A 14,130-nucleotide genomic window follows, 5' to 3' on the forward strand; every position below is an offset into this window, starting at 1 on the left:
GTTGGTGGAGCTGAGGGGACCTAAGGGGTTCCACACACCTTCCAGATCTTGTTCCATCACCTCCATCACCTCCGTCACCTCGTGATCCTATCTGCTTGTTGTTCTGCCCTCCTGGCTTCCTACCTTTGTTCTGAGCTTCCTGTATCAACGTCTTCCTTCCCTGTGCGACTTTATCCACCCCCCCCCCAGCCCCCCCCCCAGCTTGGTATATCTGGTTTATCTGTGTTTAGTTGTACAGGGTTTAGTTCTCGTTGTGCGCGGTCAATTGTATGTTGGGAGTTGTTTTGAATTGTCTTTTGAGTTGCATCTAGACGTTAGACTGTGGAGGATTATGTTTTACTATGAGTTGTGTGATGTGGTACGATCTAGCTTGTTTTAGTTTAATTACCGGATTATAAAATGTATAGTTTTTGATACAGCAGTTAATAATGTTCTATTCTTTGTTTCTGTTGTAGTCTTTCTGCGGATCTCAAAACAAGAGTTTAAACTGTTCTAGTGTTTAAAGTTCTTTGTATAGTTCTTGATACAGCAGATAATAATGTTCCATTTGGTTCTGTTGTAGTCTTTCTGCAGATCTCAAAACAAGAGTTTAAACTGTTCTAGTGTTTAAAGTTCTTTGTATAGTTCTTGATACAGCAGTTAATAATGTTCTATTCTTTGGTTCTGTTGAAGTCTTTCTGCGGATCTCAAAACAAGAGTTTAAACTGTTCTAGTGTTTAAAGTTCTGTTCTATTGATCTTGAACTTGACTTCCATCATCATCATCATCATCATCATCATCATCATCATCATCATCATCATCATCATCATCATCATCATGTCAGAAATAACTTGGGAAGAGGAGGAATAACCCGTAATATCAACCTGGGTCTTCACACTCCAAAGCTTTTGGGGTTTGAATCATATTAAATATTTAAGACAGCGAAAGCGAGAAGGACTTTGTGAAGGCCTGTGAGAGAGATGGAGGAAGAGAGATTGTGATGCGAGAGAAACTTGTCGTGTAACTAGGTATCAGATATACATTCTGGCACCGAGAATCTAATACAACGAAAGTGCAGACACTCCACCATATTCAGTGTTCCTGCCTCCTGTTTATCAAGTGTAAGCCCGTAAAACACAGACACGATGGGGCAGGTGACCACAGGTCAACAGAGAGGACTTCATATTTGGACGTCATAAGCTAATATCGTTAATTCACCCCGATATTAATTAATAATGTGGCATCGTTGAGGCGATGCTGGCCTCCTGGCTCTGTTCTCTGGGCTGTCCCTCACGAAACAGCTGCTCCTCACATCTCTATTAACACACATTCTACACCTCTTTATGCAATAACCTCCCCTTATGGAGGCCTATAGGACCTGCAGGTCAAGAGTTTATATCACCCGTTGGTTAGTCTCTATGGAGAACTCTTTATAGTTAGGATATTAGCTCGTGACTCGGGCCCCCCCTAGTGGTACCAACGGGCGCTACACTAATAACCTCTTCTCATCCCAGATATTCACAGTGAATAGAAGATGATTAAACAACGTTATGTCTGAATCATGTGGTAGAAATTAACCTTACATTCTATGTTAAATTATGATTATTATTAGGCCTACATATCATATAAATACTTTAATAGTGGAAAGGAGCTGATCACCTTTAACCTAGATGTTATGTGCCGTTTGACAACAGTGAGTGGGTCCAGGACATTCTCATCTGATGGGCCATGTGGCACATCAGTTAGAGAGTCCAGTCTACTCCCATTTTGATGTGCTCTCTGAAGACAATGCTTACATTCACACGTGTGCATCATCTCTGTTTGTATAAGGATAATATATGTTCTAAGGTCACATTGGTAGCCAGAAGACATAAGAGTATGCTGACATCCACACAGTATGACCCTGATGGGAAATTCTATATTTGATGAAAATCCAACTTTGTATTGTGTAAAAATTGGGGATATAAGGAGCTGTCCGGGATTCATTCAGTAGTGTGTATTCGCGAATACCATTCAGCTTTGTTGTCTCGCGTTTGCGGGTGGCAATAAACTCTCCATCTATACTTGACCTGGACTCCCCGATTCCTCTTGCTTTTTAGCTAGTTGAAGTGAATTAGATAAGTTGTTATTATTAATTCTACAACAATCACACGCGTTGTGGTTATTATTATTGACCCATTCTTATTTAGCTCATATAACAGACGTTGAGTTGAGTTGAGTGTAATAAGGCTGTTACAAACAATAGTCTTGATTTTTTTAGAACGCTATGCATGTTAAAACTATTAACGAATCAGTAGGACGACCAAATAATACTTGCTTTACTTTGCTTGCGTCAACAATATGGTCATTAGAGAATGGAGGTTTAAAGTCCATACCTGTGGCCTCTTCAGGTCTCCCTAACGCGGCTCCCGCACCAAGATCACCAAGCTGCCGTCTTCATTTGTGGGACCGGCCTCTGTCTCCAAACCACCCTGAATAAATACAGCTGGTGTTAATGCTCTGTGAAGCATCAACCCTACCCCACCCGCCCTGGGTGAGGATCTCCTGTGTAACGCACTTTTAACTGAGCGTCTCCTGAATCACATTTCACCCAATATTGTGAAGACTTTAGTTTTCCTCATAATTCCGCCAGGGGGCGACAGCGCTGCAGCTTGTTGTGGGCAATAGTCTCAGGCAGGAAACAGAATAATAATGTAACATTTCGGCGCATCATCTATGAATTTAACATAATGCATAACCCCAAAAAATTCACATCCTCCCCAATATTCATCATTGGCTGATGCTTGGCCTCGGGTCGGTCATTGCATCCACTAATCAGGCTTCCATCCGAAACATACACATCCACTTTCTCCTCCATCACCTAATGCAGAACTGAAGACCCCGTGCATGGGTTGGGTTCTCCGGTGATGCAACGCAACGGAGTCAACCAGCGGTCTATTGTCTCTGTGTGTGTTGGATGTGTTTAGGGCTCACGGCGGGGAAAATACACTTTATTTCGGGGCTTTGACCAAACCCCGGCCGCCTGCCGCTGCGGTACGGTCTCCCCTTTGTCCCCACGGCCCGGGCACCTTGTCCATAAACCCGCCGCGGGGCTCGGATTCACGCGACACCGTGCGTGCTGAGGGCGACCGGCGGTGCGGTGCTGCAGTGTGTGTATGCGCCGCTGGGTGGGTGCGTGTCCGCAACCACCGACTCCGCTGCTCCCCCCTTCCATAGAAAAGAAGAGAGGGAGAGAGAGAGAGAGAGAGAGAGCGAGAGGGGAGGAAGGACGCCGCCATTATTGGAAAGCTGGGGGAAAACACATTTACACACACACACAAGCAGTGATCGATCGATCGGTTGATCAGGACATGTGCGTGATGGTTGCCGTGGGCCTCTTTCGCACAAAACGCATCTGTGATCGGGACCACGTCTCCGTGTGTGCGAGCCGGGCCGAGCCTGCATTATGTTGCCACAACAATGGACTAAATAAGCAGTGAGACGCAACGTGGTGGTGGACCGCGTACAGGACAGCGATCCCGGTTTTGAACCAGAGTATTCCTCCCTGAGGAAACATCGCCAGAACAACACTGGATCCCTCGATCTAACACAGCGGATTTATTCCAGCTTTCCTCGCTTTTCATCTCACAGGACATGCCCGGGCTAGACCAGGACGCAGACTTGACTAAAGGAGGTCTAATCCAAGAAGCGCCCGCTGGATCACACTGAGATATTCTGATTCGCGGCTCCAGACTCTGCGTGTGTGTGTGTGTGTTAGCGTTTGTGTGTATGTCCGTGCACACAGGGCGCAAGGGCTGCGGCAGTAGCTGACAGATGCAGGAGAGAACGGGGAGAATGCGACGGTATGTACCAGTTAATTCATCCTCCCTCCCAAACGCACTACGACGCAGGAGCGGGGCGACACCCAGGCGGCATGGCGTCCGAACCTCCGAGCTATAGGCACTGTTCCCCCGGTGCGGGGAGGGTCGATCGGATTTAGTCTGCAGTTTCATTACGGAGGCCTGGTCCAAGTGCCCGGGAGTTAATACTCACTAACCCACGCCAAGGGTTCAGACATTCCTCGGGTGAAAGGGCCTCAGTCTGTTGCTTAGTAGCCAACATATCGCCGCACTGGTGTATGGGGGTAGGAGACGGTGGGTCATTACGGGCTGCGACCAGGATAGTGTGGTTATTGGGGGAGTTTGGGGCCTACATTAACCGGGTAGACAGGCCGGAGTGATTCAGCCCTTACCGAGACACTCGACACACCTCAGAAGGGCTGGTTGAAGGATGGGCTGATTCACCTTGCAATGTTCATGAATGAATGGCCATGTTTGCTTAATTATCTTATGCATAAATGTACCGGCAAACGGCGGGGTAAAATGCAAATGCTTGTAATGACATGAAGTGGATCGAACGCCAGAATGGACAATGTTATGTTTTTATTATATTAGTGGCTTAAAGGGACTATTATAAACACCAGAAATATGGACTGGGAGGACGTGTTGTTGTTGGCCGCCACACCACCAAGGTGCTTCTGACGTCCTGAACGCACCCACTGCGTAATAAAACCTGCCGCTAAATCATTTAGGGAACATCCGGTCTTGTTTTGGCCCAGAATGGGTGTATCTGAATCATCCCCAAAGGTTCAGTTTCCACGTTGTAAACCATAAAACGTTTTTGATGGGTTTCGTGAGAAGGCAGTGATTGGGTAGGATAATGTATATTTCTCCATATACATGTCAATTCAGCACTGATAACCATTTCACTATAGATGCTGAACTAATTGAGCCATTTGAAATGGATGCTTAATGGTAAATCGAAACGTCCCACCAGTTAGATTAGCTTATAACACTGCTTTATAACAAATCATTTAACTAGCTTTCAAAAGGTAAAATCTTTGAACTGATGGCATCCATGTGGATCTGTCTTGGCCAACTGCTATTTACATTTGAAGCTAGCTAGTAAGGTTGGAACTCAGACGGACAGAAGTCATGTCTGGTTGATTTATAAATCCTCTTTCTTTCGACAGGGTCAGAGCAACATAAGAAGTGAAGGAAAGCTGTCTCGACAGCCCAGTTTCAGTCCACAGCAAACCAGAACCATAAGGGACACGCATCACTCCAACCCCCCTTTCCGGATCACCTCGGTGGGCCAAGTGCAGACACCCGGACGCCGTCTGAGCGAACCCCCTGATACAGCGTGCCGGGTTACGGCAGGATGACACCCAGCAGCAGACGATGATGATGATGGCGAAGAAGCAGGATGTGCGGGCGCCCATCTACAACCTGGTGGCGGTGGGCCTGTCGGGCACGGAGAAGGAGAAGGGCCAGTGCGGCGTGGGGAAGTCCTGCCTCTGCAACCGCTTTGTCCGCCCCAGCGCCGACCACTTCTACCTGGACCACACCTCCGTGCTGAGCACCAGCGACTTCGGCGGCCGCGTGGTGAACAACGACCACTTCCTGTTCTGGGGCGAGGTGGCCCGGGCGGTGGAGGAAGGGCCCGAGTGCCGGATGCACGTGGTGGAGCAGACGGAGTTCATCGACGACCAGACCTTCCAGCCGCACCGCAGCACGGCCATGCAGCCCTACATCAAGCGGGCGGCCGGGACCAAGCTGGCCTCAGCCGAGAAGCTGATGTACTTCTGCACCGACCAGCTGGGCCTGGAGCAGGACTTTGAGCAGAAGCAGATGCCCGAAGGGAAGCTGCAGGTAGACGGCTTCCTGCTGTGCGTGGACGTCAGCCGGGGGATGAACCGCAACTTTGATGACCAGCTGAAGTTCGTCAGTAACCTGTACAGTCAGCTCAGCAAGACCAAGAAGCCCATGGTGCTGGTCCTCACCAAGTGCGACGAAGGAGTGGAACGGTACATCAAGGATTCTCACACGTTCGCCATCACCAAGAAGAGTCTGCCCGTGGTTGAGACGTCCGCTCGCTCCAACATCAACGTCGACCTGGCCTTCCTGACCCTGGTGCAGCTGATAGACAAGGGCAGGGGCAAGCCCAAGATCATCCCCTACTTCGAGGCCCTGAAGCTCCAGAGTCAACAGATCGCGTCCGCTAAGGATCGCTACGAATGGCTGGTGAACCGCATCGTGAAGAACCACAACGAGACCTGGCTGAACACCAGCCGACGCATGAACTCCTCCGCCGAGTACAAGGAATACGTGTTCCTGGAGGGAACAGCCAAGTGTAAAAAGCTCTTTCAACAGCACGTGTACCGCCTGAAGCAGGAGCACATAGAGCGGCGCCGTAAAACCTACTTAAGCACTCTTCCCTTAGCACTTAGCTCCCTTGTGCCGGACCTGGATGAGATCGACCAGCTCAGCTGGTCGGGCGTCCAGAAGGTTCTGGAGTCCAAGCAGCACTTTTCCCACTGGTTCGTGGTCCTTGAAGACTCCCCCTGGGAGGACACGCCCCACATCGACAACATGGAGGACGAGCGGATCCCCTCGGACCTCCTGGAGACCGCGCCCGCTGAGAACATCTTCGACGCCCACCTGGAACACCTGCGCAACGAGTGCAGGAGGGCGGAGATCCGACACGAGTTCAAGCAGAAGTTGGCCTCCTCGCCCTTCGTCACGCCCGGGAAGCCCTGGGAGGAGGCCCGCAGCTTCATCATGAACGAGGAGTTCTACCAGTGGCTGGAGGAGTCGGAGTACCTGGACCTCTACAACCGCCACCAGAAGGAGACCATCGACCACGCCAAGGAGGACTTCCAGGAGCTGCTGCTGGAGTACTCTGAGCTCTTCTACGAGCTCGAAGTGGACGCCAAGCCAAGTAAGGAGAAAATGGGGGCCATACAGGAGGTCCTGGGGGAGGAGGTGAGGTTCAAGGCCCTGCAGAAGCTCCCGGCTGAGAGGGATGCGCTGGTGTTGAAGCACATCCACTTTGTCTACCACCCCACCAAGGAGACGTGTCCCAGCAGCCCCCTGTGCGGAGACTTCAAGATGGAGCAGCTTCTCGTCTCCCGCTTCCCCTCCTGCTACCCCTTCTTTGACATGAGGGCTCACTTCAGCGAAGGCAAAGCCGACCGCATCAACCTGGTGATCCTGGGGAAGGACGGACTGGCCAGGGAGTTCGCCAACGAGATACGGGCGCTGTGCACCAACGACGACCGCTACGTGCTGGACGGTAAGATCTACGAGCTGACGCTGCGGCCCATCGAGGGAAACGTGCGCCTTCCCGTCAACTCCTTCCACACGCCCACCTTCGCCCCACACGGCTGCTTGTGTCTGTACAACTCCAAGGAGTCCCTGACCTACGTGGTGGAGAGCCTGGAGCGGCTGAGGGAGTCCACGCTGGGCCGCAGGGACAGCCAGCTCGCTCAGCTGTCCACGTCCCTCCTGCTGGTCACCAAGAGGGGCTTGGGGTCGTACGCGGACATCGGCGGGGAAACGGCCTTGAACCTGATCACGCAGGGCCAGCAGGTCTCCCGGAGGCTGCAGTGTAGCTTCCTGGACCCCGCCTCCCCGGGCGTGGGCTACGGGCACAACGTGAACGAGATGCAGATCAACCAGGTGCTCCGGGGCCTGCTGGACCTCAGGAGGAGCTCGTCCTTCAGTAGCAGCTCCCCCCCGCTCCTCCCCGAGCCCCAGGGTCTCCGGGACTCCCCCCACCAGTCCAGTCCAGAGGCCGACATCCGCATCGTCATGTGCCTGATGTGTGGGGACGCGTACGACATCGAGCAGCTGCTCTCCCCCTTCCTCATGCCCCCGCACTGCAGACCTCTGTCCAGCAGCGGCACGTCGGTCATGCTGGAGCAGACGCTGGGAGGACACAAGCTGCTGATAGAGCTGTCCCTGCTCTCCTACCACGCCTCCTTCTCCTTGCGCAAGAGCCGGCTGGTGCACGGCTACATCGCCGCCTACTCCGTCTCCAGGAAGGCCTCCCTGGAGACTCTGTGTGCCTTCCTGTGCGAGGTGCAGGACATCATCCCCGTCCAGCTGCTGGCGGTGGGAGACAGCCAGGCGGAGCTTAGCGACAGCGACTACGCCCGCGACCAGCTCATCCAGGGCGAGGAGCTGGCCCACGAGATCGAGGGGCGATTCAACAGCGTGGTGTGTGGATCGGGAGGGGTGCCGGGGGGCCTGCACCGGATCGAGATGTTTCACCCGTTCCTGTCGGAGGTGGCGGAGAAGCGCAACATCGTGGAGGCCACCCACATGTACGACAACATGGCGGACTCTTGCCCCACCGAGGTGGTGTACTCCCCCCGCTGCAGCTCCCCCAGCCCGGTCACCATGTTCCTGGACTCCGAGGACGACGTGGACCCCTCCCCCCCGTACTACGACGGGACCATGGCCTCCCACGGGGGCGGGTACAACCTGCCGGACCTGGACTCCAGCGACATCTCCGTCATCTCTGAAATCAGCTCCTTCGAGAGCCGGCTGAACCACAAGGTCTCCACCCAGTCGAGGGCGAAGCCCACCGTCACTTTCGACTTCAGGAAGATCGCCCGCAACCCGTACGGCGACACGGTGGGCCACCGTCGCTCGCTGCCCTCCGCCGTGACCTGGGTGCCCGGGGGGGGCGACAGCTACGACCCGTCGGACTACGCCGAGCCCGTGGACGCCGTCTCAAAGCCTCGCCCCAGCAACGAGGAGATCATCTACTCGGTGCCGCACGACAGCACGCAGGGCAAGATCATCACCATCCGCAACTCAAACCGCACGCACTCCAACGGAAACGGCTCGGACAGCGACGCCGACTCCGGCTCGCTGGAGCGCCGCAGGAAGTTCTCGGCGGTGGGGGTGAAGCCCCGCCTCTACCGCGACCGCTCCAAGCGCCTGGGAAAGTTCAGCAGCTTCCGGAGCAGCTTCATTGGCAGCGATGATGAAGTCGGAGCGCTGGCCAAGTCCAAGGAGGACGACTACGGCACACTGAAGGGAGAGAGCCTTGTGGAGGAGAGCGAGGACCCCAAGAAGAGGAACATCCTCAAGAGCCTGCGCAGGACCGCCAAGGTTGGTCCCCTACCCCTTGTACTCGCGCTAATCCTCTACACCTTGTAGTCATGCTAATGCTAATGCTCTTCACCTTGTCCTCATGTTAATGCTAATACTGTATGAATCCTAGGAATCCTCTGCACCTTGTACTCATGTCAATGCTAATACTCTATAGGAATACTCTACACCTTGTACTAATTTTTATGCTAATGTTATATAGGAATACTCTACCTTGTAATCATGCTAATGTAAATTAATGCAGGAATACTAAAGCTCAGAACTGTCTACTTTACGCCTTTTACTAATACTAATGTTCAGTATTGATTAGTCTCATTATTACTCCTAACTGACTAGATTCCAAAATGCACTACACTAAATACTACTTACTCAGTAAATACTTGCACCAACGAACCCCCCACATACTAATATCATACTAGTACTCAGGTTCACCAGGTCTGTCTCTGCAGTGTTCACCAAGCCTCTCGTGTGTTTTAGATGTGCTCCACGGTTGCCATGTGAACTGGACTTGGGAGAAAGCCGAAGTTTCTTTTATATAAATAGATGGACCCTTGTCGAATTAAGATGAAATATTGTTCAGAATGTTGTTCTGTCACGACTGTGCAGAGGGACCATTTTGTTCCATTTTAAGAGAAGCCCACACCCCAACGCCCATGGAGGCAGTCGCTGTATTCGAATGCTTCTTTCTCCTCTCCAGAAGTCGCGAGCGAAGCCCCGCCCTGCGATCCCCAAGCCGCTAGAAAGCAGCTACTTCGGGGTCCCGCTGATCAGCGTGGTGTCCCCGGACCGCCCCATCCCCCTGTTCATCGAGAAGTGTGTCCGCTACATCGAGACCACCGGTGAGACACATCGTCTCTTCTACGTCTCTTTTACAACCAGCCGGAAGCTCTGGCCTTGTCTCATTCATATCCCGAGCCACAAATAAGGCCATACTGTGTTAAGCAGAAAAGGATCGTAGTCGTGGTTGATAAACGGGAGTAGTCATCGATTCTAGTAGCTGGCGGTAGATTCGTGTTGAATACAATGAAAAGGTGTCTCAACACCTTGAGATGAACATGCTGTGTATGAGTCATAGGGTTCTCAGTGTCTCATGAACGTACAGCTGCTGACAAGCACGCCCCTGTCATCCTCTTCCCTCTTCATTTATCGTTGCTTCATTTCTCATCTTGGTCGTCCCTTCTCATGTCGTCGTCCTCGTAATTGTAATAATTGTTATTAATTGTAATTATCTTCGCCCATTCCTCTCCCATTCCCGTCTCTGCCACTCACTAACCTTCACATCTCCTCTCCCAGGTTTGAGTACAGAGGGTCTGTACCGGGTCAGTGGGAACAAGTCTGAGATGGAGAGCATGCAGAGACAGTTTGACCAGGGTGAGTGACCCCTCCCACCTGCCAATCAATCCGTAGACCGTGGCTCATTCCCCCAGATATTTAACCCCTTAGACGCCGCATGTCAGACCCTGTTCCCCTCAGCCTGACCTTCCGTGTGTTCCTGTCTAGACCACGGCCTGGACCTGGTGGAGAAGGACTATGCCATCAACACGGTGGCCGGAGGCCTGAAGAGCTTCTTCTCTGAGCTGCCCGAGCCGCTCGTTCCCTGCCCCCTCCAGGTGGACCTGCTGGACGCCTTCAGTAAGGACCACCTCCTGCGAACGTCCGAGTAGCACCGCCAGCGGTGGCGAGACGCCGGTCCTGCTAACGTCTCTCCTTGTCTCCTCCAGAGCTCATGGACCGCGAGCAGAGGCTCTACACCATGAAGGACGTGTTGAGGCGGTTCCCCCGTGAGAACTACGAGCTCTTCAAATACGTCTCCACCCATCTGCACAAGTCAGTACTCCACTCAGTCCTCCGAGCTGCTCTGGTGGTGCACGGCGGACCAGGTGGCAGCCGTCACCGCCTGATGGTCAAGCTGCCACGCCACTGCCACTACCACGTAGTTCCTCTAATGGCCTATAGGTGGCTCTGAGTACCCTCATGGTGGCGACTATGGATGGCTTCCACTGCTGCTTGCAAAAACGACAAGCCTGTAAAGGGAAACCTATGGCTTCATTACCTCCGTTTGTAAAGCAATGGCCGACGTCACAGACCCCAACCCTAACCCTACCAATCAGAATCTGGCTGGCCGTGAGTCCGGCCGGTGGCCCAGGGGTGTCTCTGTGTAGCTCAGTGTGTCGGCCAGGAGCTGTGAAGCCCGGGCCGACTATAGATGGTCAATAGACGTTGCGTGTGCCGTGCGCAGGGTTGCTGCAGACATTTGTAGCGTGCAGCACAGTTCTACATACGCGTGCAGCACACCCTTTTGAAGCTTTGAAGCAGGTAGCGAGAACGTGGAGCCACGGCAACGATGTACTATAAATTAGGGATCGACCGATACGGATTTTTTAGGGCCGATACGATACCGATATTTTTTCATCAGCCTTAGCCGATACGCCGATACGGCGATACCGATATTTAGAGCCGATACTACTTTTTTTTTTTTTTTTTTTTTTTTTTTTTTTTTTGCTCCCTCAATCATAAAAATGACACTGATAACAAATGTTACAAGTCTCAATTAAAAAAAAGGAACATTTATTGAACTTCAATATAAAAAACTATATTTAACAAATAGTAAAAACAGGTGAGGTAGAACAAGTTAAAAAAAAAAAAAAAAAAAAAAAAAAAAAAAATCGGCGAAAATCGGCCGCATATCGGCCGATACCGATACACGTAAAAAACGCGAATATCGGCCGATAATATCGGCCGACCGATATATCGGTCGATCCCTACTATAAATACCGTGGACGAGCGTGGCCCGACCGCAAGCTTCGCCAACACGGCATCACGCCGACTATGAAAAAGTTTGTGTGTGAGGTGTCCGATTGTGTGTGTGTCTGTGTTAGAGGCGTGGTCTTATTGTGTGCGTGAGGCCTTTTTACTGTGTGTGTGTGTGTGTGTGTGTGTGAAGTGTCTGATTGTGTACGTGTGTGTCTGAGAAGCCGTCTGGCTGTGTGTATGGAGGTGTTTGACTGTGTGTGAGTGGTGAGCGGTGTCTGCCTGGGTGTCTGGCTGTGTGAGGTGTGTGTGGGAGGAGGTGTCTTACTGGGTGTGGGAGGAGTCGTCTTACGGGGTGCTCTGTGTCCTCCAGGGTGAGCCAGCTGAGCCGGGTCAACCTGATGACCAGTGAGAACCTGTCCATCTGCTTCTGGCCCACCCTGATGCGGCCCGACTTCACCACCATGGACGCCCTGACGGCCACCCGCACCTACCAGACCATCATCGAGTGCTTCATCCACCAGTGTGCTTTCTTCTTCTACAATCAGCCCCTCCTGGACTCCCCCACGGGCCTGGGGGGGCTCCCCGCCTCCCCCACCACCACGCTGACGGGGGGAGGCTCCGCCTACTCCTGCTACCGCTCCTCCCCCCCACACAACCCCGCCCACTTCAGCCCGCTGCAGCAGTCTCCGCCCACCACCCCCCAGTCCCCCCTGCAGTCCCTGCTGCCCCCACTGCACCAACACCCGCACCACCACCACCCACCCCCTGCCGAGCAGGAGACCCTGTGAGGAGGAGGGGGGGAGACCGCAAACCAAGTGCCCACCACACACACACACACACACACACACACACACACACACACACACACACACACACACACACACACACACACACACTAGAACACACACACACTAGAACACGCGCATGCACTCACTACTAGATTTTATAGTATTTTTGGGGGGGAATTGGGGACTTTGATGTGAGGAGTCTTGTGTGTCGGCGCTGGTTACCATGGTGACTGGCTTCCATAGTTACTGACTCCACACAAGCATCGTGTCACAACGTCACCTTTAGGTCTCGTAACGATATCAGTGTTAGCTCCACTTCAGTCCAGAACCACTTCCGTGGAGTACACGTGTTTGTGGCCACCATGTGTTTTTTTTTTTTTTGTGTATAATTATTTTTTACAAGTTTAATATATTTTCTTTTTTTTCCTCATGAAAGTACTGCCACTGGATGTACAGACTGTCCTGCTGCCTCTAGAGGGAGGTGATGGACAGACTGTCCTCCTGCCTCTAGAGGGAGGTGATGGACAGACTGTCCTCCTGCCCTGCCTCTATCTGAGAGGGAGGTCAGCATGGGGCGAAGTAGGGGTGGGTTATCCATGGATGCACTTTAATGATGACTTTATGATTTGTAGTTTTTCCTGATGCATTGGCGATTTGGCCACCGATCAAACAGCCAACGGCGCTGTCTAGTCAGGAGGGCCCGGCCATCGACCCCTCTTACTTCCAACCCGGTTCCTCTTAATTTGTCTTCATCTGGTTCCCCTTAATCCGTCTTCACCCAACCCGGTTCCCCTTAGTTTGTGTCGGCACATCCTTGTTTTGAAGCACTTTGTCAGTGGTGTCATTAAAACGCCACCATCTTGTTAAGTGTGTTATGGCACGAGCTTGGAACCAACAACCGCTTTTTTTTTTTTTAAAGAGGAGACACAGAATGTGTTTTCTAGGTCAATCCAGGGTTCTAATTTGAGGTTGTCGTTTAGGGTTCCTTCTGCTGATGTTCTTGTGAGAACTTTAGGAACCGACGAGGGTTATGGGATCCTCCACTTAGCTTCAAGATGTTTCTCCCCCCCCCCTTAACACCATTTCCGAACACGGCCGCGCCCTTCAGCGATGTGCATCACCAGGCTCTCGTGTCGCCCTCTCGCGTCCATGGAAACCACAGCGCTGAAATCTGATAGGCTGCTCGTACGGTCGTCCGCACCAATCTCTTTGTACTCGTTTAACATGAAGGATCTGGTTGCCTGGAACACACGACCACTACTAAAGACGGACGCACCCCGCAGAGACGCTGGAGTGGAAGTTGTGTTTATATCAGCTGTGTGCTGCCACCATGTCGTCTCTGAGTTCACAAACGCACACGCTAGCATCACCGTGGATACCACTGTTCACGAGAGAGGGAGCATGTCTCTGCTGCTCTCTCTCTTTCTCTCTCTCTCCTCTGTTCTCTCTCTACTCTCTCCCCTCTCTAGTCTTTGAAAGAAATGTTCTAAACACAGAAGACCTAACTGTCACTGTTCTCCGTAGTCGGCCCTCGGGCTCGGATGAGGAAGAACTGAAGAAGGAAAAACCAATAAAGAATCATTCACCGGTACTTAAAGGAGCTATCAAATCTTGAATTTGTTAAAGTCAGTCATGTGATCACGGGCCTATCGGGGTTCAGAGGTCAA

General features: G+C 52.1%; 1 protein-coding gene across 1 annotated transcript; it reads left to right on the forward strand.

Annotated features, from left to right (window-relative positions):
• Window positions 1–2,867: 2,867 nt before the first annotated feature.
• On the forward strand, window positions 2,868–12,489 carry arhgap35b (Rho GTPase activating protein 35b). Its single transcript, XM_030361443.1, has 7 exons — window positions 2,868–3,821; window positions 4,991–8,921; window positions 9,619–9,760; window positions 10,215–10,292; window positions 10,422–10,553; window positions 10,643–10,748; window positions 12,046–12,489. The coding sequence occupies exons 2-7, from the start codon at window positions 5,199–5,201 to the stop codon at window positions 12,461–12,463; spliced, it is 4,599 nt and encodes a 1,532-aa protein (XP_030217303.1). The 5' UTR covers window positions 2,868–3,821; window positions 4,991–5,198; the 3' UTR covers window positions 12,464–12,489.
• Window positions 12,490–14,130: the final 1,641 nt, after the last annotated feature.

This window comes from Gadus morhua, chromosome 7 (genome assembly GCF_902167405.1).
Source record: "Gadus morhua chromosome 7, gadMor3.0, whole genome shotgun sequence".
Classification (NCBI taxonomy): domain Eukaryota; kingdom Metazoa; phylum Chordata; class Actinopteri; order Gadiformes; family Gadidae; genus Gadus; species Gadus morhua.

Bases quoted from the DNA above. Each gene is read 5' to 3' on its own strand.
- arhgap35b (XM_030361443.1), top strand. From the start codon at position 5,199: ATGATGATGATGGCGAAGAAGCAGGATGTGCGGGCGCCCATCTACAAC. The intron at 9,761-10,214 runs GTGAGACACATC...CTCCTCTCCCAG, and splicing joins CCGCTACATCGAGACCACCG to GTTTGAGTACAGAGGGTCTG. The intron at 10,554-10,642 runs GTAAGGACCACC...TGTCTCCTCCAG, and splicing joins GGACCTGCTGGACGCCTTCA to AGCTCATGGACCGCGAGCAG.